The following is a 24,115-nucleotide window of genomic DNA, read 5'->3' on the forward strand; positions in this document are numbered from 1 at the left end:
ATCCTATTTTCTTATTGTTAATCTCGGACTATGCCTAAATGATAGATTAAACTTCATCATAGCTATGTAGGTATAGGAAAAAACATAGTTTATATGGAGTTTGGTACTATCTGCAGTTTCAGACCATCCATTGAGAGTCTTGGAACATATCTGTTGAGGATGAGTGGAGACTACTATACTTGGCTCACAAGTCATTTCCTGGTTTAAAGTTAAGTTAGCTCCCTAATACTCTGACTTAGAGTGCCTTTCAGTGTGAGTTTCCAAGGAAGGTTGGGACTGATAAATCTAATTAGTGGTGGGTGGGGAGGTGGCCTGGGGAGAGCTCCTAACCTCTTTGTTGCTCTTGGTATTCTTTCTATAGTCTTTCTGTAGCCTGTGCATTGTGAAACTAGCTTTCTCCTTTAGGAATGTGAAGCTGTGGGGCATGTGGCTGGCTCAGTCATTTAAGCATCTGCCTTCAGCTCAGATCATGATCCCAGAGTCCTGGGATCAAGCCCTGCATGGGGCTCCCTCCTCAGTGGAGATCCTTCTTTTCCCTCTCTCTCTGCCTGCTGGCTCCCCTACTTGTGATCTCTCTCTCTCTCTCTCTCTCTGTCAAATAAATAAAATCTTAAAGAAAAAAAAAAAGAATGTGAACTCGTTTTGTTTGTGCCAGTATCAAGATGTCAGGGAAGGATATTATATATACCTCTTAGTTGATAAAATGGATGAAATGAAATACCTGAAACATGTAAACAATCACTTGTTAGATTGTCTCCACCTCTTAATTCTATTGCTTTCCTCTTCCTTTTTTTCTTTCATCATCTTCTTCTTCCCTTTTTTTTTTTTTTTTTTTGGCTCCAGTTGGATAGGAGAAAGCCCACGATGTTGAAATTTTAGTTCTTCTGAACAAGGAAGAATTAGGAAATGGGGGTGGCAGAAAAACTTCTTAAAAAAAAAAAAAGAGAGAGAAGTACTGCCAGTTCTATCCCAAATGGACTTAGTTATAATTAAGTCAACCAGGACAACCCTAGTAAGCCCATGTGGAAGGGAGTTTCCTGTCTAGTCCATTGGGTCTAAGAAGACATTCTGATAAAAATGCTTTTGGAGTGTTATTTTTGGATTTTGTGCCAAAGATTAAAGAGAATCAGACTAGGAGGAAAAAATGAGCAGGGTATTTCCACCTCACTGTGGTGGGATGGCACTCAGATAAATTGGCTTTGCTTCTGAGCGCCAGCATTTGCTGGTTCTATGACCTTCGATAACTTAATGAACTATTTCAGCCTCAGTTTCCTCATCTGTAAAATGTTGAGGGTAGATAAAATCTTCCCTCTCATCTCAAAAATGTTTTTTGAGTTATGGCCAAGGCACTGAAAATTTTTTTTAATTTCATAGCTCTTCTTTTTCATTTTAATTAATTAATTAGTGTGTGGATGTACATAAGCGGGGGTCGAGGAAGTCCGGGCTTAGTGAGAGATAGAGAGGGAGTTCTAAGCAGGCTCCATGCTCAGTGCAGATATCTCACAAGCCCGATACCATGACCTGAGCCAGCACCAAGAGTTGGCCGCTTAATTGACCAAGCCACACAGGCACCTCAGTAATGAATGTGATTCCTAATCCACTCTCTGTCCAAGGTTGAGGATGAGCAATTCTCTGTTGCTAGGAAGTGAGAAGGAATAAAACATTTTGGGAGGTTAGGAATCTTGCATTATTCTGGGGGTTCTTTAATTGACCTTCCATTAGAAAGACGATTGTCATTGCCAGAATGGCAACCTGAGAATATTAAGTCCAAGAAAGCTTTAGAGGTCTGTACTTCTTTTCCTACCAGAAGTTCCAGACATTTATTAGAAATTCAGGATGGAGGGGCGACTGGGTGGCTCCGTGGGTTTGGGCCTCTGCCTTTGGCTCAGGTCATGGTCCCAAGGTCCTGGGATTGGGCTCCGCATCAGGCTCTCTGCTTGGCGGGGATCCTGCTTCCCTCTCTCTTTCTGCCTGCCTCTCTGCCTGCTTGTGATCTCTGTCTGTCAAATAAATAAATAAATCTTAAAAAAGAAAAGAAAAGAAAAGAAATTCAGGATGGATAAGGAGGTCGCCACTAAGGGAAATGGTTTCTAGCTCCGTGCCTCCCAATCTGTGTCAGGTGTTTAAGATAGACACCTTTCTTGATTAAGCATAAATTATTATTTTGCATATACTTCAATCCTTAAAAGGCCTTCTTTATTCTTCATTCCCTAAAAAACAAAGCTTCGTAGTAGCACTGCCCAGAGAAAAGGGAAGGAAACAGCAGTGGGATAGGGTGGAAGATGTGATAGGTTCTTTTAATGTTCTTTGTTGTATTAGCTGTTCATATCTATAGATTGGCTGGGAAGAATACAAATTGTTCTGTATTTGCATTTGGTGCTCTATCAAAGAAATGGGAAGAGTAAAGGTTAGGGATATTTATTACAACTTGAGTTTGAATCTGTGTCTGGGTTTTTTTGAATCTGTATCCTAAGGTTGAACTTCCTACAGCTGGCAAATACCACATGTAACATTAAATTTGTCTTTCAGCCAGCCTTTCTTAGCTTGGCTTGATAGGGAGGATTGTGAGATGGGTTTTGTGTGTTTTGACCTTAAATCATATAGAATGATATGCAGTTCTGTAGAGGAAGTCTCTAAAGCTTGGTGGTTTTTTTTCATTGTTCAATCTTTGTTTTTGTTTTTGTTTTACTGTTCTCATGTAGACAAATCTCAAACAGCTTCTATAATTATCTTTCAACTTTGCAGTTACATTTATTGTTATCTCATCTTGGCATTTGCCCAGAATATAAATTAAATGTTTCCATCACTAATTTTTAGGAATGTGGACTGGGAATGCTGGCTTTCAGAATCTCACTTCAACAAAGCAGCAAGTCTGTAGATGTCTTTGAGTCCAACAAAAACTTTTTAAAAAATCATTATAAAGTTCTTGATCTATTTTAATCCATCTGTGACACAGAATCAAAAAATTCATGTGTTCCTTAATTTAGATGTTGTATATTTAGTAGATTTTTCTTCTGAATTATTTCTTAAATATAGGAGTTGGGTTAAAGATTGGAGGAGAGATATTCCAGGTATATATGGGGCAGCAGGGTGGGGGGTACTTAAACTATGACAAATTTTAAATTATAGTTAAGTCAGCCAAGGGATGAACCGTATAGTTGATGTCATGTTAATTCTAGTTTAAAATGTTCTGCAGGATTTTTTTATTTACCTATCTATCATAGTTATGCAGAGGTGCTCATCCATTGTTAGGAATTTTTACAAATGAAATGTTGCTACTTACTAGTGGAAACATACATTTAGATTGGTTATGGAACACTTGTGTTTCTTAGCTAAAAGAAGTTATTTATGGACCACTGTTTGGGTCACTTAAAAGTTTTACTAGAGTCATAAACTTAGTTGTGTTGTGATTTATGCCTATAAAAAGAGCACAGTTAGAAAATGGCTATTCTAGAATTAGATTGTATGCTGTCACCAGATTTCCTCTTTTTTTTTTTTCTCTGTTGGATTTCAATATGACAGAACATGGATTTTAAAAAGTTTTTGAAGAGTGATGTTAAATATCTCATTTGTTAACAATTTTAGGTATTTGGGAGGAGAGGCTATCTACATTAAATAAACTGCTTTAAGAGTTACTTAATTTACTAATTTCTGCTCTCACAAGTATCTTAAAAGTATTATGTTGGCTTTAACTCTGTCTGTATAAATGTTTTCTTCTGCCCAGATAACAAATAGAAGAATTTATGTTGGAGGCATTTGGTTGGATCAGTCAGTTAAGCATGGGATTCTTGGTTTCGGCTCAGGTGATCTCAGGGTCCTGGGATTGAGCCCTAAATTGGCTCTGCGTTCAGGATATAGTCTTCTTGAGATTCTCCCTCTCTGGGGCACCTTGGTGGTTCAGTCATTTAAGCATCTGCTATGAGCTCAGGTCATGATCCCAGGCTCGTGGGTTCGAGTCCCCCATGAGTCTCCTTGCTCGGCAGGGAGCCTGCTTCTCCCTCTCCCTCTGTCTGATGCTCCCCCTGCTTGTGCTCCCTCTCTCTGTCTCTCTGCCTGAGTGACAAATAAATAAATAAATAAATAATTTTTTTTTTTTTAAAGATTTTTTACTTATTTATCAGAGAGAGAGGGGGGAGCGAGCAAGCACAGGCAGACAGAATGGCAGGCAGAGGCAGAGGGAGAAGCAGGCTCCCCGCCGAGCAAGGAGCCTGATGTGGGACTCGATCCCAGCACGCTGGGATCATGACCTGAGCCGAAGGCAGCTGCTCAGCCAACTGAGCCACCCAGGCGTCCCAAATCTTTTTTTTTTTAATGCAGAGATTCTCCCTCTCCCTCTCCTTATACCTCTCCCCCGATCTCACCTCTAAAATAAATAAATCTTTAAAAAAATTTATGTATGTGGGAGGGAGTATTTTTAGTTTAGTTTGTTTTTTTTTAAATTTATTTGACAGAGAGAGATCACAAGTAGGCAGAGAGGCAGGCAGAGAGAGAGAGAGAGAGAGAGGGAAGCAGGCTCCCCGCTGAGCAGAGAGCCCGATGCGGGACTCGATCCCAGGACCCTGAGATCGTGACCTGAGCCGAAGGCAGCGGCTTAACCCACTGAGCCACCCAGGTGCCCCTATTTTTAGTTCTATTGAACTATTCTGCTAAATTAACGTTTGTAGGACTTGTTATCACACAAAATGTTTGAACATAAGCTTCAAAGCTACATTTATAAAATAAGTTTGAGTTAGGTATTGAAAAAGAACAGGTGAACAATAGTCTGATTATCCCTTATTTTATAAGTAATAGACAACATAATTACTATCTAGATAGCTAAGCATGTAAAACAACCTATGTTGGCATTTTCTTCCCAAGGTACTTAGGCTTGGGATGTTTTCTTTTTCTATGTTTTTCTATTTTTATTTGTTTTCATCTATCAGGCATTTCTGTCACCTTTAGTGAGCCATCTTTAGTGAGATCTGCCTGTCAGAGAGATTCCCAGCTTTGCCAAAAGCCCCTATAGTCTTGTCTGACACAGATAAGCCTGTAAAGTCTTGGCTGAAATTGAGGACAAGAAACGAGGAAGCAGCCCTGTGTCCTTTTAAGTGAAAATTTTGATGCCATAGACAGAGGCGCCTGGGAGTTAGTTGCCAGTGTCTTTTAAGGGGTTATTCTTTAAGGGATGTAAAACTGGAAATTAAGAATTCCTTAATTTTTTCATCTGGCCTGGGGGGAAGGGTATTTTTTTTTTCTTCCGTGAAGTTGCTAACCCCTTTGGTTCTCTTATGAGGCAGTACTTCCATAAGGGGGATGTTCTGTAAAATAGACCCTTACTAACATTATTCCAATTTTCTCATTTTTCTCCAGCTTTGATGGCTAAGATGGAAACATTAGTAGAGATGGAATGGAACTATATGAACAAGTGAAGATTAATCCTTTTATTCCCACATGCCCCTGCTTCCTAAAAGTGTTTATTAGTGTTTCAGATATACCAGGAATGCATATAGGTGCCAAATTTGAGGCCATTTGCTTATATAGTCTTAATTAGTTGATACTACTGAAATCCTTTGAGAAGGTGATGAGATCATAGGATTGAGCCCTTTTAATTTCCTGGTGCACTAGAAATAAATCAGTTATAGCTTACCAGCTGTTTGGATGGCTGTCTGATTTTTCTGTTGGTGTTTTTATGTTTTTAAGATCTTAGCAAAGCCATGTCTCAAGATGGTGCTTCTCAGTTTCAAGAAGTCATTCGACAAGAGCTAGAATTATCTGTGAAGAAAGAACTAGAAAAAATACTTACCACAGCACCATCACATGAGTTTGAGGTAAGGATTCCACAGGGTTTTTTGCTTCCATCCATCAATATACTAAATTCCTATTGCTGCTATTAATTATCCAGCCTGAAATAAGCACAAAAATATAAGAGCAATAAAAAAAAGTAAGGATTGCTTAACAATTAAGGATTTTTAGCATTTACCCATTGTTAAACTTTTGTCCTTTCTTTTTTAATTCTAGGAAGTTTCTAAAGTCTAAGAATCAAAACAAAATTTTATTTGTTCTATTCTAATATCATTGGGTAGAAAAATGGATACCAGTATTTAGTTAGAATTGTGAGAAGTTTATCAACCATATATCCTGCTGCATGCCTTTTTCCAGAGAGCCAGTTTTAATAGAACCGTGCTACTTTGTCAGCTATCATAGAGGTTTCCCATCATAGACAGTTATTTTTCCTTTTCGGCTTATAAATCAATAGATCATCCTTTTCGTTTTCAAATTTGTTTGTACTTAATGTTTTGAGTTTAGATGTGTCTTGTTCCTTTTTCTTTAGATAAAGATTAATTTTCATTTAAAGAGGCAGTGAAAGATACTGATGAATAAATGTAGGAACCAGTTGAAATTTCCATGAACCTAATGGTGTTCAGTTTATGTGATGCTGGTGGGAGATTTGGAGGATGATTTGCTTCTATTTCTTTAAGTCTGGTTCCTGTTAGCTTTTTTCCTTCACTTTTAAGTTGGGGATTTAGAAAAGTCTCTGCTCTACTTCATGTTCTAATAGTATAAGAATTTCATTGAAAGATGTTTTAAATGTATAATATGTATTTTTATTTATTAAATAGCAAGCATTTTGCTAGTTGTAACAAGAACTTCTATTTTAATAGCACACCAAAAAAGACCTTGATGGATTTCGGAAGCTATTTCATAGATTTCTACAAGAAAAGGGACCTTCTGTGGATTGGGGAAAAATCCAGAGACCTCCAGAAGATTCGGTAAGTTTTAGATAATATTTAGGAAAATTTAAGCTAATTTGAAATGTGGGTTTAAATTGGGGCTGAGGTACTGTGGGTAAGAACCATCACTTGAGACATAGACAGGAATTGCTTTGCGTTCTCTTCTCTCATGCCAAAACTACAGAGATAACCTACTGCTTTCCCTTCTGTTAGTCCCATATTTATAGTCCTGCAGAGGACTTAGGAAAGTCTAGTCTCCCTATGATACTAACTCATACCTTTTTTTTTTCCTTAGGGATTTTATTTATTTGAGAGAGAGAGAGAGAGAGTGAGAAAGCAAGCACAAGCAGGGGGAGGGGCAGAGGGAGAAGCAGACTCTCTGCTGAGCAGGGAGCTGACTGAGCCACCCAGGCACCCCATCACTACCTCATAACTTGACATCCCTGAATATGAGGTAATTTTTTTGCAAAGTACCAAGCACACAGTAAGAGCTTCATTTATGTTCTTTTCTTCCTTCTGTCTCCCAAAGCATCTGATTTCTCATAGCCTTTAGTGTTTTGTATAGATGTTAAGTCGCCTACTTGAAACCATCTTTATAGCCATATTTCCCCTGCCTGCTTTTCACATGTTGTATTTCCTGGCTTTTAGACTTCTGTGTATGTCATTTTCTTGGAATACTTTGGTCTCTTCACCTATCGAATGCTGCTCATTGTTTGAGGCTCAGGCCAAATACCTTCACCTCTGTCCTTGACCCTTACCATAAAGCTGCTCTGAAGAAGTATAGTGCAGTAGTATCAGAGGTACAAATCATAGTTTTACTACTTAGGAGTTTTACGTAAAATGTGAATAAAACCAAGTTATTTACGTACTTTAGAGGGTGGCTATGAGGCTTTATTAAACAATATATGTGGAAACATGTTAAACCATGAAGCATTTTTCAGATACCAGTGGTTTTTTCCACCATCATGTGGCACTTAGCTGGCATGAGTAATAGTTGATTGTATGCATGTGTTGTCGTATTTCTAGACCTTGAAGCCAGGGAACCCTGTGTCCTGAGCAAATGTTTGTTGAATGGATGATCTAAATGCAGTTATTGTCTAGGGAATATGTTTTGTTAACATTGTGACCTGTCTTCTCTTTCCCATTTGTAATCTGCTGCTTTGTAGTACTTTTCATTGTAGGTAGAAGAGACTTGGTAGAGGAGAGCAATTGTTTATAGATAGTTTATCTTTTAAATGTCTATAATCTTAGGTAATCTAATATTGGTTTTAAAACCATGTTGTTTAGAGCAGGGGTTTGGCAGAGTACTGCCTGAAGGCTACTCCACTGACTGTATTTGTAAAGGTTTATTGGAACATAACTGCACACATTCACTTATATACCATTTATGGTGGCTTAAGCTAATGGAGTCTCTTATATTTTTTCCTGAGAAAATCTTAAATACAGTTCCTGGTCAGTAGTACTTTTATTTCAGTATGTGGAAAATGCTTTTTAGTGATTAAACTTGTTAAAATTATGAAATACATGCTTATTGGAAAAAAAAAATCCCACCTGAGCATTCACCTTGAGGAGTTTCTCATTGTTTATGTTGAAGTTAAAATTTTTCCTGCCTATAATGCTTGCTTGTTACTGTGTGTTTGTGTGTGTGTGTGTGTTGCTTTGGTCTTTGATTCCGTGGCCTTAGTAAATTAATTATAATTTATTTTTCTGATTTTAGGTGTAGAATTAGTAATATTTTCTCCTGGAAAAAGAGTAAGAGAATTCTGGATAATTTAATGGTTTTAAAAAAAAGGAACTATTTGTGAGGCGCCTGGGTGGCTCAGTGGGTTAAGCCTCTGCCTTCTTCGGCTCAGGTCAGGATCCCAGGGTTCTGGGATCCAGCCCCGCATCTGCTCAGCAGAGAGTCTGCTTCCACCTCCCCCTCTGCTTCTTTGCTTACTTGTGATCTCTCTTTCTCTTTGTCAAATAAATAAATAAAATCTTTTAAAAAGGAACTATTTGTAAATTCAGTCAGATTTTTAAAAGTGTTTGGGAATAGGCCTAAAAGTATAACAAAAATTTAGGCAAGTGTATTTCTCTCCTCTTAAGTAACTGTAATTTTTTCCTAGGAATTTATTCCTCATTGAAATAACTTCATTTTTCTAATAAATGATGAACCTGGGTGGAAAGATATGGTTCATTCTTGCTTACATACCTGGACTTCTTTGTTTTTTTTTCTGCACAAACGTAACTGTTTGGTGATAGTGCCTACCTTGAAGGAAGGCACACAGATTTGTTACTTTCAGTATATTTTAACATTCAAGGTTCTGCTTTGCCAGTGAGAAATTTACCTTTGTGTATTTTGAGAGCAGATTGTAATATAAAGAAGGGTTTCTTGGAATACAGATTGCAGGGTGAAGAAGGAAGGGAGCGAGGGATCAGAACCACCTAGAGATTTTTCCAGTTCAGTAGTACCGTCTCCAACAAAGTTCTGACAAACACTTTCAAGAGACTGTGTGCCTGTAGTGACAGGAATGCAGAGTTGATATGGAAAAAGAATAAGTAAATAAAATTCTGGATATAATTTGATTTCATGAAGTCTTTTCTCTGTTTATAATAGTGTTAAGTCTTCATTAAAAATTCTGAAACCTGGTTTTAAGCATCTTTAAGAAAATATGTTTATAATCCCGTGTGTCCTTAATTTGAAGGTTTCAGAGTTCTGAGGCAAAAGATAAGTTTGCTCCTTCATGGCCTGAGCTTCTTGAAGGCACAAATGTTATACTTTGCATGTTAACAGCTTTCGCAAATAGTTCTGAGAATGAAGATCATGGGACAATGTTGTTCACCTTGCTTCCCTACATTTCTCCAGCTCCCTATCTCCCTATCTCCTTCACTACACAATGTCTGTAGTGAAGAGATTGTCTGTCTCTTGTCATGGAGATTATACAGAGATCAGTTTTCCTCTCAAAGAACACCTTTCTTTAGTACACACGGTTTTTTGCTTTTTGGGTTTTTTGTTTTGTTTAAGATTTTATTCATTCATTTATTTATTTATTTATTTATTTATTTAAGAGAGAGTGAGAGCACAGAGGAGAGTGAGGGAGAAGCAGACTCCCTGATGAGCAGGGAGCTGGGGGCTGGATCCTTTGACTCTCAGATGATGAGCTGAGCCAAAGGCAAACACAGGCCATCCAGGCATTCCTGTACACATAGGTTTTGTCTTTTAAATATGTGTGATACTTGAGTCTCCTAACTAAAAAGAAAATATTGTGGTAGAATAGTTATTTCGAGTAAGATTTCTCATATCAGCCTTGCATCAAAGCTGTGCTTGTAAACACTGTTATAATAGAGTATTTCTGTTTTTATATAGGAGTTGGCAACTACCAGTTGGCCATCTTGTTTTATAAATAAAGTTTTATTGGAACACAGTCTATACATACTGTCCTGTGACAGTGACAGAGTTGAATAGTTGGAATTGAGACCATGTGGCTTATATAACCTAATGTACTTCCTTCCTGGCCTTTTATGGAAAAGTTTTGCTGACCCCATTTTAGTATACTTATTTTTAAAAGTTCTTCAGTAGTTTTTTTACTTCTTTGGCCTCCAGAAAGTTCATACAGTACTATAATACCATTGCCTGTATTCACTGTAACTTACTCATTGTTTAAACTAGAAGACTGTATCTCCCATTCCCTTCCCCCACTTTGCTCACTTGCCTCCCCCTTCACAACCATGAGTTTATTCTGCACATACGTGGTTTTTTTTTGGAAAGCCTATTGAGTCCACTGGTGCCTGCCCAGCTCAATTGATAAAGCATCTGACTCTTGATCTCAGGGCCAAGTTCAAACCCCACATTGGGCATGGAGCCTACTTTAAAAAAAAAAAAAGGAGTCCATGTTTTATTGAATTATGGGTAAGAGAAAAGAATTCAGTTTATGGAGTTAAGGGGTAAGGCTCTGTTCCAATTTTGTGACTATTAATTATGTAAATGTTATAATCAAGGTATACTTGATATTTAGCTATATAAACAAAAGAAAGTTTTATTTATTTATTTAAGATTTTATTTATTTGACACAGAGAGAGATAGTGAGAGAGAGCACAAGCAGGGGAAGCAGCAGGCAGGGGGAGAGGGAGAAGCAGGCTCTCCACTGAACAAGGAGTCTGATGTGGATCGTGACCTGAGCTGAAGGCAGATATTTAAAAGACTGAGCTACCCACGTGTCCCAAAAGAAAGTTTTATAAAAACGTGTTAAGGTAAATATTTGGATTAGAACAAGGAAGGACCAGTGAGCATGTACAGCTTCATTTGACCATTTCATTGTTTTCTAGAGAGGTTGTATCTTGTTCCTGACCAAACTTAATGTTTGAGTTTATATGTTGGATAGACAGGGATGGGAACTAGATAAAGAAACAAGGAGGTACAGAGCCTGCTTAAGAAGGTACTGTGGCCAGTAGTTTCTTTTGAACTTGAACTTAAAACCTAACATTATCACTTGGCTGACAGTGATCTCTGGTGATAATAGGGTACATTCTCATTTATGTAAAAAAAATGTTCTCTAAAGAAGATTTTTCCATTTAGATAGGAACACAAGGTCCCTGATTGACTTGTCATTGTTCTTGTTTTAAAGTTCCCAAAAGGGTGAGGATTTATTTGTAAATGGGGAAGAGTTACATAGGGTCAGCTCTTTTTTTTTTTTAAGCAGAGAATTGGCATGAAGAATATCACATAATACAATTTTAGCCTCAATAGCTTTTTTTTTGTGCTACATAAAATAACTGAGAGATTTTCTTGGTCTATCAGTAAAAAACCTTAAAATGTGTATGTTTAAATGGGAAGGCATTCTGAGAAAGTTAGCATATATGTGCAGAGTAAAAATACACAGTGTTTTTTTTTTTTTTTGGAAGATGAATCATAGTATATTGTGCAGCTAATGTTTGCACATCTTTTTTTGAAAGACTTACTGGAGGCAGTTTGGCTGAGGATTTGACATGATGTGACACAGGATGGTTTGCTTGGAGTATCCCTTGTTGGGTGAAAATTTTCCAACTGCAATTACCTAATGGTATAGCCATTCGAGACTTGTTTTTTGTGTGTACAAAGAAAAATAAGATCTTGAATGTGAAAGTCCTCCACAAAAGGAAATAGTGACATTTAAGGAAATGGCCCTAAGGATATGGCCGGATACCAAGATTTTAATCTTTTCCTTGATTTTGAAGTTTTAAACTGGTAATATATAGAACTACTAATGTAAGCAAATATGTATATATTAATTTAGCAAATATTGCTAAAGATCTAATTCCCTACTTCTGATTCCATGACAAAATCAATAGTATTTAATTTTCCCCAGGACTACCTTCCTTCACATGCCTTTATATACAGGGCCTTTATTTCTGGAAGGGAATGTGACAAAGAAGGCTGATTTGGGGACTGTTATTTTTAACTCCATTTTGGTTACTTATTTCACTACAGAAATAGTGATGGTAAATATGTGGCCATTTTAATGTCAGTTCCATTATTGGCTTTGAGAGGCTCCAGGTAATTGTGTTAGAGCAAGGTCTCTAATGACTGCCCTTGTGTCTAGAACAGAGGACCATCTAGTCCCACAATATTGAGTTCCTTGGAAAAATTGTAACATGGGTATAGATGGTAGTACACTCTGTGAACATGCCATTGCCCCCTGCCCAACCCCTACACACAGATTTTGGACATTGGCTCATGTTTTTCAAGACCTAATAGAAATAATTTTATTTATTATAATGTCCAAGTTTATCTTTCATGTAGGCATTTTGTGTCTTAAAATCAGATGAAAAAAATATATCTGTGAGGTTCTTCTATCTCACATCTTCAACTGGGGTACAACTGTGAGGGAATTTACATTTATTAACTATATAATAGTCCTGAACCTATAAGATAGATAGACCAATCCTACCTACAGTTCTTTCTATCCTGTAATTTCCTGGGGATATTTTACAGTTCAAACCCATTTTGACCCTTGAATAAGATGAGTTTGAACTGGGCGCCTGGGTGGCTCAGTGGGTTAAAGTCTCTGCCTTTGGCTCAGGTCATGTTCTCAGGGTCCTGGGATCGAGTCCCGCATCAGGGCCTCTGCTCAGCAGGGAGCCTTCTTCCTCCTCTCTCTGCCTGCCTCTCTGCCTACTTGTGATCTCTGTCAAATAAATAAATAAAATCTTAAAAAAAAAAGATGATTTCGAACTCTATGCATGAGTTTTTTACAATACTGTAAATGTATTTTCCCTTCCTTATTCTTTTCTCTAACTTACCTTCTTATAAGAATCCTGTATATAATGCACACACAAAATGTATATTAATCTACTATTTATATTATTGGTAAGGCTTCCATTTAAGAGTAGTCTATTAGTGGGGCGCCTGGGTGGCTCAGTGGGTTAAGCCGCTGCCTTCGGCTCAGGTCATGATCTCAGGGTCCTGGGATCGAGTCCCGCAGTCTTAAAAAAAGTCTTTTAAGTCCCGAGTCTTAAAAAAAAAAAATCTGTGTATTAACTTTTGATTACCACAAAAGTTAACTACTAATAGACTACTCTTTTTTTTTTAAAGATTTTATTTATTTATTTGACAGAGATAAATCACAAGTAGATGGAGAGGCAGGCAGAGAGAGAGAGAGAGGGAAGCAGGCTCCCTGCTGAGCAGAGAGCCTGATGCGGGACTCGATCCCAGGACCCTGAGATCATGACCTGAGCCGAAGGCAGCGGCTTAACCCACTGAGCCACCCAGGCGCCCCAATACACAGATTTTTGACTGCCGCACCTCTCACATTGTTTAAGGGTCTACTGTAATTCTTTTTCCTTATTTTAGATGAGATGTGGACAGCAGACTCTCTGCTTGTCCCACTGTGTAGTTAAGATGAGACCAAGATGTTTATACCAGGCATCTCAATCTGGGAGATCTTTGCAGGAATTTAAGCCCCTTAGAATTCTTGAAATTAGAGGTAAAACTGTATAAAAAATTTTTTTCAGGATAGATTTCCTAGTTTCTCATCAGATTTCAAAAAATTTTATGACCTGTATAGATTAATAACTTCTCTCTCTCTCTTTTTCCAGCATTAACACACAACTTTATTCTCTCTCTCTCTAATGAAGAATACTCTTGAATCTCATTTAAGAAACTCTTCTTGGCTTCTGCCAGTCACTAGCTGGCTCTGTAATAATAAGTGTTCTTCTCTCTTCAGCATTTTGGCCTCGAATTTGTGGAGGAAATGGATCCAGGAATGGCTAACTACAGAGCAGTTTGACAAGCAGTTCATAGGGTGCTGTGGAGGCATCTAACTTCCATGAGGGCTCAGGAAAGACATCCTGGTGTTAAGATAGTCTCCTGAGTAACCCTGAGGCAGGACTTCTCTGAGGATAGGAGGAAAACTAAAGAGGAAAACCTTGAGAATAATAGGGGAGTAGAAATCATAGACTTATAGCATGTAGCTCATCTTCTGGTTGTGGAGCATTTGGTAGGTATGTCTGTTTCCCCAAGTCTAGAGTCAGATGCTGTGTCTTTTTATCTTCCTCTTTTATTGTAGCTCCTGCTCATTGGCTGAGTTTCTCAGCCAGGGGGTTCCCCTGGAGAGCTGATAGAAACTATAGTTCTCATTGAAGAGAGATATTAATGGTGGAAGATTGGAACAGAATTTCAAAAACATGCTTCACTATATACCTCAGTTTGTTTAGATTTTTCAACATTGTAAAACATAAGCCCAAAATAGATTAAAATTAGATGCTTATTCTTGTTTTGGCAGGAATTTTGGTAATTTTGGTAAACCTTATAAGGTTAATCAGCATTTTAGCTGTTAATGACTTTTATTTTTGAATGTCAGGTTTCTTGAGGTATAATTTGCATATAATAAACTTAACTCTTTTTAGTGTTAAGTGTTACAAATTTTTGGTAAATGCATACAGTCATGTAACTACCATTAAAATAGAAAATTAGAACTTTTCCATCATCCCCAAAATTTTCTTTGCACCACTTTAAAATATACTACTTTTTAAACCCTTGCAGGATTCTGGTTCCTACTTTACCTCTTCCCTTAAATACACAATCTGAGCAAATATGTATCTTTTTAATATACTGCCTTTTCATTCATTCATACTTCTCCCAAGGAAGAGGTCAGCCTAGTTTCAACTTCAGCTGGTCGTTCTCTTAGCCTTTATTCACCCACCCAGACCTATACCTTAATCTTCTATAAAGATTTTTATAGACTGTGGCCTTTCGCCTTCCCTTCTTCATTCTTCCAGGGCTGCTCCAGCAATGTGAATTGCGTAATTAAAATAGCAGTATACTCTACACTGCTTTAATTACGGCTGTTTAGTACTACAGAGTTTAAAGCTAGTATACAGCATAAACAGGATGATGTTAAGAGGCTTCAGTTTTATTTTTTAGGGAATTTGTGGTTATCAGTTACTTGGAAGCATTTTTTTGTCCACAGACTAACAGGAGGGTTAGCATATAGGAAACATACAAGTTTGATTTTAGTAAAGAGCAGTCCTAGTCACCTAAGCAGATTAGGTTGGATTTTGAACCTCTTATCTCTTACATTAGAACTTTTTTCCAATTCAGTGGGTCATCTACCTTTGTCTTTTCTAATCCATGCTGAAGTGGGAAGTTCTTTGAAAACTACTTTGCTGATAAGTATATGGGCCAAATGCACCACAAGGTTAACTACTACGTTTATGACTTCAGCTGGCTTCTATAAAAGGGTTATGAATATAGAACTGTTTGTAATGTTTGAATTTTTCTTTTACTATCTGCATATATTACTCTTTTCCCCATTTTTATTTAAAATTCCAGTTAGTTAACATACAGCGTAATATTAGTTTCAGATATAGAATTTAGTGATTCATCACTTATATACGATACCCAGTGCTCATCATTAGTGCCCTCCTGTCACCCACTTAACCCATCCACTGCTCACCTCCCCTCCAGTAAACCTCAGCTTGTTCTTTGTAGTTGAGAGTCTGTTTTCTGGTTTGCTTCTCTCTTTCTCTGCAACCCCCATTCCCATGTTTATGTGTTTTGTTTCTTAAATTCCATATATGAATGAAATCATATGGTTATTTGTCTTTCTATGACCGACTTATTTCACTTAGCATAATACTTCCTGCTCCTGTTGCAAATGGCAAGATTTCATTCTTTTTGATGGCTGAGTAGTATTCCATTCTTTTTGATGACTGAGGTGTGTGCGTGTTTGTATACCCACATACATACCATCATGTCTTATTTGTCCATTCCTCAGTCAATGGGCATTTGGGCTCTTTCTATAATTTGGCTATTACTGATAATGCTGCTATAAATATTGGGGTGCATGTACTTTACTGATACTTCAAATCAGTATTTTTGTATCCTTTAGGTAAATAACTAGTAGTACAATTGCTGGGTTATAGGGTAGTTCTATTTCTTACTTTTTGAGGAACCTCCATACTGTTTTCCAGAGTGGCTGTAACAGTTTGCATTCCCACCAGGAGTGTAAGAGAGTTCCCCTTTCTCTGCATCTCTGCATCCTCACCAACCTCTGTTGTTTCCCGTGTTGTTAATTTTAGCCATTCTGACTGGTGTGTGGTTATATTGTAGTTTGGATTTGTATTTACTTGATGGTGAGTGATGTTGATCATCTTTCCATGTATCTGTTAGCCATCTGTATGTCTTCTTTGGAAAAATGTCTATTCATATCTTCTGCAAAAAAAAAAAAAACATTTTTTAACTGGGTTATTTTTGGGGGGTTTTGAGTTTTATAAGTTCTTTATATATTTAGGATACTAACCCTTTATCAGATATATCATTTGCAAATATTTTCTCCCATTCTGAAGGTTGCCTTTCACTGTGCAGAAGCTTTTTATCTTGAGGAAGTCCTAAAGTTCATTTTTGGTTTTATTTCCCTTCCCGTTGGAGACATATCTAGCAAGAAGTTGATATAGCTGATGTCAAAAAGGTTACTGCCTCTAGGATTTTGATGGATTCCTGTCTTACATTTAGGTCTTTCATCCATTTTGAATGTATTTTTATGTATGGTGTAAGAATGTAGTCCAGTTTCATTCTTTTGCATGTTGTCCAATTTTCCCAGCACCATTTGTTGAAGAGACCATCTTTTTTCCATTGGATATTCTCTCCTGCTTTGTCGAAGATGAGTTGACCATGGAGTTGGGGGTCCATTTCTGGGTTATCTGTTCTATTCCATTGATGCATGAGTCTGTTTTTATGCCAGTACCATACTGTCTTGATGACTGCAACTTTCTAATATAACTTGAAGTCTGGAATTGTGATGCCTCCAACTTTGCCTTTGTTTTTCAAGATTGCTTTGTCTATTTCAGGTCTTTAGTGGTTCCATACAAACTTCAGGATTATTTGTCCTAACTTTGTGAAAAATACTATTGATATTTTGATAGGGATTGAATTAAATATGTAGATTGCTTTGGGTAGTATGGACGTTTTAACAATATTTGTTCTTCAATTCATGAGCATGGAATGTCTTTCCATTTCGTTGTGTCATCTTCATTTTCTTTCATCAGTATTTTATGATTTTCAGAGTACAGGACTTTCATCTCTTTGGTTAAAATTATTCCAAGGTATCTTAAGATTTTTGGTGCAACTGTAAATGGGATTGATTCCTTGGTTTCTCTTTCTGCTACTTCATTACTGGTTTGTAGAAATGCAGCAGATTTCTGTATATCAATTTTGTATCTTGAGACTTCACTGAATTTGTATATCAGTTCTAGCAATTTTTTGGTGGAGTTTTTTGGGTTTTCTATATAGAGTATCATGTCATCTGCAAATACTGAAAGTTTGACTTCCTTGCTGATTTGGATGCCTTTTCTTTCTTTTGTTGTCTCATTGCTGCAGCTAGAACTTCCAGTACTATGTTGAACAACAGTGGTGAGAGTGGACATCCCTATCTTATTCCAGACTGTAGAGAAAAGCTCTCAATTTCCTCATTGAAGATAATATTAGCTGTGGGTTTTTCATATATGGCCTTTATGATTTTGAGATGTGATCTCTCTCCCTACTTTCTTGAGGGATTTTATCATGAATGGGTGTTGTACTTTGTCAAATGCTTTTTCTACATCTATTGAGAGGATCATATGGTTCTTATCATTTCTTTTATTTATGTGTATTATGTTGATTGATTTGCAAACATTGAACTGCCCTTGCATCCTGGGAATAAATCCCACTTGATCGTGGTGAATGTTTCTTTTAATGTACTGTTGGATTCAATTTGCTGGTATCTTGTTGAGAATTTTTGTATCCATGTTCATCAGGAATATTGGTCTGTAGTTCTCTGTTTTTAGTGGAGTCTTTCTCTGGTTTTGGAATTAGAGTGATGCTGGCTTCATAGAATGAGTTTGGAAGTTTTCCTTCCATTTCTTTTTTTGGAATAGTTTGAGAAGAATAGGTATTAACTCTTTAAATTTTTGGCAGAATTCCCCTGTGAAGCCCTCTGGCCCTGGACTTTTGTTGGTTAGAAGATTTTTGATTAGATTGAATTTCTTTCCTGATTATCAGTCTGTTCAAGTTTTCTGTTTTTTCTGTTTTAGTTTTGGTAGTTTATATGTTTCTAGGAATGTATTTATTTTTTCCAGATTGTACGATTTGTTGGTATATAATTTTTCATAGTATTCTCTTAAAATTGTATTCATTTTTGGTTGTTACTTCTCTCTCATTTGTAATTTTCTTTATTTGGTTCCTTTCTCTTTTTTTTCTGAGAAGTCTGGCAAGGGATTATCAATTCTATTCATTTTTTTCAAAGAACCAGCTCCTGGTTTCATTGATCTGTTCTTTTGTTTGTGTGTGTATGTGTGTGTGTGTGTGTCTTTAAGTTTCTGTACTATTTATATCTGCTCTAATCTTTCTTATTTCCTTCTTTCTGCTGGCTGGAGGCTTCATTTGTTGTCTTTTCCTAGCTCCTTTTGGTGTAAGGGTTAGTTTGTTTATTTGAGATATTTCTTCTTGAGGAGGCCTGTATTACTATATACTTGCTTCTGAGGACTATTTTGTTTTAACCCAGAGATTTTGGACCACTGTGTTTTCACTTTCATTTGTTTCCATGTATTTTTTAAAAATTTCTTCTCTAATTTCCTCGTTGACCCATTCATTCTTTAGTAGCATGTTGTTTAGCTTCCATATATTTGTCGTCTTTCCAAATTTTTTCTTCTGGTTGACTTCTAAGTTCACAGCATGGTGGTGAGAAAAGATGCATAGTATGATCCTAATCTTTTTGTACTGGTTGAGGCCTGAATTTTGACCTAGTATGTGATCGGTTCAGGACAGTTTCCCATGTGCACTTGAAAAGAATGTGTATTCTGCTGCTTTAGGGTGAGATGTTCTGAATATATCTATTAAGTTTATCTGGTCCAGTGTGTCATTTAAAGTCATTGTTTTCTTGTTGACTCTCTGCTTAGATGATCTGTCCATTGATGTAAGTCAGGTTTTAAAGTTCCCTACTACTCTACTATTGTATTGTTACCAGTGAGCTTCTTTATATTATTGTCTTATATATTTGGGTGCTCCCAAGTTGGGGGAATAAATATTTATAATTGTTGGATCTTCTTGCCAGATAGTCTCCTTTATTATCCTTCATTGTCTCTTGTTACAGCCTTTGGTTTAAAATCTGGTCTGTCTGAATGAAGTATTGCTACTCTAGCTTTCTATAGATGCCCATTTGCATAAGTGTTTCTTTATCTCTTCACTTTCAATCTTCAGGTATCTTTAGGTCTAAAATAAGTCTCTAAAATAGGCAGCATGTAGATGGGTCTTATTTTTTTATCCATTCTGACACCTTGTGTCTTTTGGAGCCTTTACTCCATTTATATTCAGAGTAATTATTGATATCTATTTGTTGCCATTTTACTACTTGTTTTGTCATTTCTGGAGATTATTTTTCTGTTCCTTTCTAGTCTTAGTCACTTTTGGTCTTTCCTTCCCACTCAAAGAGTCCCCTTTAATATTTTTTGCAGGGCTGCTTTAGTCATCATGAACTCTTTTTGTTTTTGTTTGTCTAGATCATTCTTTATCTTTCCTTCCATTCTGGATGATACCCTTGCTAGATAGAGTATTCTTGGCTGCAGATTTTTCCCATTCAGCATTTTGAATACTTCTGGCTTGCCAAGTTTCTGTGGAGAATTCTGCTAATAAACTCATGGGTCATCTTTTGAGAGTTAGGAACTCCCTTTGTCTTGCTGCTTTTAGAAATTTTTTTCTTTATCACTATATTTTGCAAATTTAACTACAATATGTCTTGGTATTGGCCTGCTTTTGTTAATTTTGATGGGAGTTCTCTATGCCTCCTGGATTTGGATATTTGTTTGCTTCCCTAAGCTAGGGAAGTTTTCAGCTATCATTTCCTCAAATAAACCTTCTGCTCCCTTTTCTCTCTCTTCTTCTGGGACTCTATTACAAACATTATTACATTTGATGAAATCGCTGAGTTCCCTAAGTCTACTCTCGTGATTTATCGATCTTCTTTAACTCCTTTGTTCAGCTATATTTTTCCATAATTCTGTCTTCTATATCACTTATTCCTCTGCTTTTTCCATTCTTGTAGTCATTATATCCAGTTAGTTTTCAATCTCAGATACTGAATTTTTCATTTCTGCCTGTTCGGTGTTTTAGCTCTTTAATCACTGTGGTAAGGGTTTCCCTGATAACTTCCATGCTTTTCTCAAGCCCAAGGAGTATCTTTATGATCGTTGCTTTAAAATCTGCATCTGGCATATTGCACATATCTGTTTCAATGAGATCTCTGGCTGTGATCTTTTCTAATTCTTTCTTTTGGGATGAATTCCTCCATCTTGGTATTTTGTCTAGGCCTGTATCTTTTTCTTTGTGTTAGAAATCCTGTTATGTTTCCTGCTTCTGTGAGTAATGGCTTTATGAAGAAGAGGTCGTATAGCATGCCGGGCCTAGTGGTTCAGGAAATGTCTCTGGTGTGTGCTGCATGCTCTCTCTGCTGCTGTGTTTTGGCTGCTCTATCCCTCAGGGCCATCATCTCCAGAGGCTCTTCTTGCCTGTAGTGAACAGTGTTTGGACCTTGGCCAGAGTGTGTCAAGTTTTAACTAGGTGTGCTCTAGTCTGATTCTTAAATGAGACCTGATGCTACTCCCACTAGAACTGAAACTTTGCAGAGCTCTGTAGTTGGTAGTTGTGGTGTGTGCAGGGGTTTGTGCTGGTCTTCTAGGGAAAGGGCCAGCTGCACTGGTACTTAGGCACACCTGCCTGAAAAAAGCAGTACCAGCAGAGCGTCGGGGGATGGAACCTAGTGTAAGCAGATTAGGCAGCCAGTGTTGGTGCTGTGCTGTTTACTGAAGTTGGTTTATGCTGAGTGGCAGGGGAGGAAAATGGTGCTACTCAGCTCCTTTGTCCGTGGAGAAGGATGTCTGTGCTTGTTGCTCTCAGGAAAACACTCCTGGAAGAGCAAATAATTGAATAAACTCCCCTCATACATCACAGGTATTTTTCAGATTGCTGTTTTCACAGTGTCTTTCTCGGAGTTGCTTGCTGCCTGGAGCAATGTAGTACACCTTGGGCTCTATCACAGCCAACCCTGCCAACTTTTAGAACTCTACACCTGGTTGGTGGGGACCTGCGTTGGTCTTCTGGGTGAAGGTCTTGCCATGCTAGGACCAAAGCACATTTGACCCAGAATGGTAATTGTGCTAGAGTGCAGAAGTGTGGGATTTGTGGCAAAGCAGGCTAAACAGTCAGTGTCTGTCTTAGCCACTCTCAGCACTTGTCTCTGTGACTGCGCTGGTTGGAGGGTAGTGAAATGGTATCTGCAGGCTGCTTTGTCCCCAGGGAGTCAGTGCCACCTCTCACAGATGCACTTCAAGATGAGGGGACAGCCTTCCCATCATGTATCCTATGTGATCCTCAGATCACACAGTTTGCCCCAGGGTTGCTTGCCTGCCTTCTCTCCAGAAGTAGGGCAGAGCCCTTAAGTCGCTTTCCCAGTCAAGGCCACGAATCTCCAAAACTACACTCTTTGAGCCCCACTGGTTGCAAAACACAAAAACTAGAAACTCTGCCCCTTTCGTTTTCCCAGGCAATGGTTTTAGGGAAGTGTTCTCCTTGTGCATTCCCCTGTGCATCCCATTCTTTTGCCTTTCCCTGTAACCAGGGCTCTTTCCCATCTGCAGCACCTGAGATCTCTTTCTTCCCCAAACAATGTCTCCATACTTTCTACCTTCCTTGATGTGGTCTTTTCCCTCCTGCTAGTTGTGCAGTTTGTTCTACAGTCCTCAGGTCAATTTCTTGGGTACTCAGAATGAATTGATAGTTATCTAGCTGTGTATGAGTGACAAGGGAAGCCTAGCGTCCTCCTACTACACCACCCTCTTAGTTCCCCCTGCCTGTATATATTACTTTTGCCCTTTCCAGTATAAAAAAATACCCCAAAGTCATGGAACTTTCTAGAATTTCTATAAAAAATTGTAGAAGCCCCAGTAGCCTGAAGGATAAAGGTATTGGCCGCCTAGAATTTCTATAAAAAATTGTGGATTACATTAAGTTTTAGTTGGCACCTTCTCTTCATAATTACCTCATACTTCATGGGATCACTTGCTATCTGTAACTGCCCTGTTTTCTGTTACTGTCATTTGAGTTTTCTGCTAATTCTTTTTTTTTCTTTTAAAGATTTTATTTATTTATTTGACAGAGAGAGACACAGTGAGAGAGGGAATACAAGCAGGGGGAGTGGGAGAGGGAGAAGCAGACTTTCTGCTGAGCAGAGAGCCCAGTGTGGGACTCAATCCTAAGACCCTGAGATCATGACCTGAGCCAAAGGCAGACGCTTAACAACTGAGCCACTCGTGTGCCCTTTTGCTAATTCTTATATTGTCATCTTTTTAGTTTATTGGGCTTAAAGTACACAGCTGTAATAAAAGTATTACCATTTCACATCTCTTCAGCATTTTGAAAGTTGCTACAGTTTTTAATGGGAGGTCGGTAGGTATGGGACTTTAAGAGGCAAAGATAGCAAAACTAAAAAATAGTGTTATAAGTAAATACATAAGAATTATAGTAAGTGAAAAATGATTTATAATATATGTTTTAAATAACTTTTTAATTTTAGATTAGTTTAATTTATAAAAATGTTACAAAGAAACACTGTGTTTTTAACTAAAAACATTATATAGCTATCCAAGCTGGGTTTTGTTATCTATATGCTATTTTTAAACTTCCTGCTGAGTCAAAAGAAGCACAAAATAATTTCTGAAAGTGCTGATGGAATTTTTATCCCAAGCTTATAACAGAAAATATATAAAAAGATAGCTGAGAAGAAACATGGAAATGGCAGAGGGGTACCTATGACTAGACTAAATATGAAAATTGTAGAAGTAAACCATTAGACAAATATTTCTATTTATAGATGGGTATGTTTAAGATCAATGTTTTCAGTGTACATAGTCCTAAAGCCTTCAGGAGATTGGAAAGTTTTCTGTTCTTTCAAAAGAACATAAAGAAATGCCAGCCCAAAAGTCATTTTTTAAAAAGATTTTATTTATTTATTTAACAGAGAAAGAGAGAGCAGCAGAGGGAGAGGGAGAAGCAGGCTCCCATTGAGCAGGGAGCCCAATGTGGGACTCTACCCTAGGACCCTGGGATCATGACCTGAGCCAAAGGCAGACACTTAACAGACTGAGCCACCTAGGCACACAAGTTTTTGTTTTTTAATGAATTGAAGCTTTAGGCATTTTTCATTTTAAAAAATTTCATAAAAACCTATATACATACAGCTCTTTATGGCTAATATTAATCATCAGTGTTGGGTGCTTATATGTCACATATTGTACTGAATTCTTTGTTTGTGATCTCATTTAATATTCACAATAGACCTGGAAGACAGGCCACTATTATGCTCATTTTACAGAAGAGGAAACAGAAGTTCAGAGTTGGTAACTTGCCCAAGAAGAAGAACCCTGATGTGAACCAGGTAGTCCAACAGCCTGGTTCTTTGATATCCTTTAGTTACAGTAATGGAGCTCTTCAGAAAGTATAGAATCTCTAGAGCACAGAATTTGGTGTTCTTTATGTGCTTATTAACAATAAAATAGTGATATTAAAATAATAGCCATAGAAATAATAATGGCAAGCATTTATGCAGCAATAACATGCCAACCATTGTTCTCAGCTCTTTACATAATCCTCACATAACTCAGGGAGCTCACTATTATCTTTGTTTCACAGTGGAAAACTCCTTGAGAATCAGAGGGATTAAGTTGTCCACATAACTTAGCTAATGAATGAGAGGCTCAACCCAGAGTTTAGGTCCAGATCTATCCAAGCTCAGACTCTTAACCACTATGGTGTATTATAGAACAATCACCAGTTGCCATCAATCAAAGACTTGAAAGTCTTTAAAGCATAACTCTCCCATCATATTTCCATTCTATGAGTAAAAGAACTGTTGGGTAGG

At 37.5% G+C, this 24,115-nt stretch overlaps 1 protein-coding gene across 4 annotated transcripts in view; it reads left to right on the top strand.

Annotated features, from left to right (window-relative positions):
• The window catches only part of UGP2 (UDP-glucose pyrophosphorylase 2), a 69,031-nt gene that overhangs the window by 12,273 nt on the left and 32,643 nt on the right, over window positions 1-24,115 (top strand). For all 4 annotated transcript variants that reach the window (XM_059187819.1, XM_059187817.1, XM_059187821.1 and 1 more), the window contains exons 2-3: window positions 5,680-5,807; window positions 6,642-6,749. In XM_059187819.1, the coding sequence (XP_059043802.1) occupies window positions 5,694-5,807; window positions 6,642-6,749 (222 nt within the window). In that variant the 5' untranslated portion in view covers window positions 5,680-5,693. The remainder of the gene's footprint in view (window positions 1-5,679; window positions 5,808-6,641; window positions 6,750-24,115) is intronic.

The sequence above is a fragment of the Mustela lutreola genome, chromosome 9 (genome assembly GCF_030435805.1).
Source record: "Mustela lutreola isolate mMusLut2 chromosome 9, mMusLut2.pri, whole genome shotgun sequence".
Taxonomy (NCBI): domain Eukaryota; kingdom Metazoa; phylum Chordata; class Mammalia; order Carnivora; family Mustelidae; genus Mustela; species Mustela lutreola.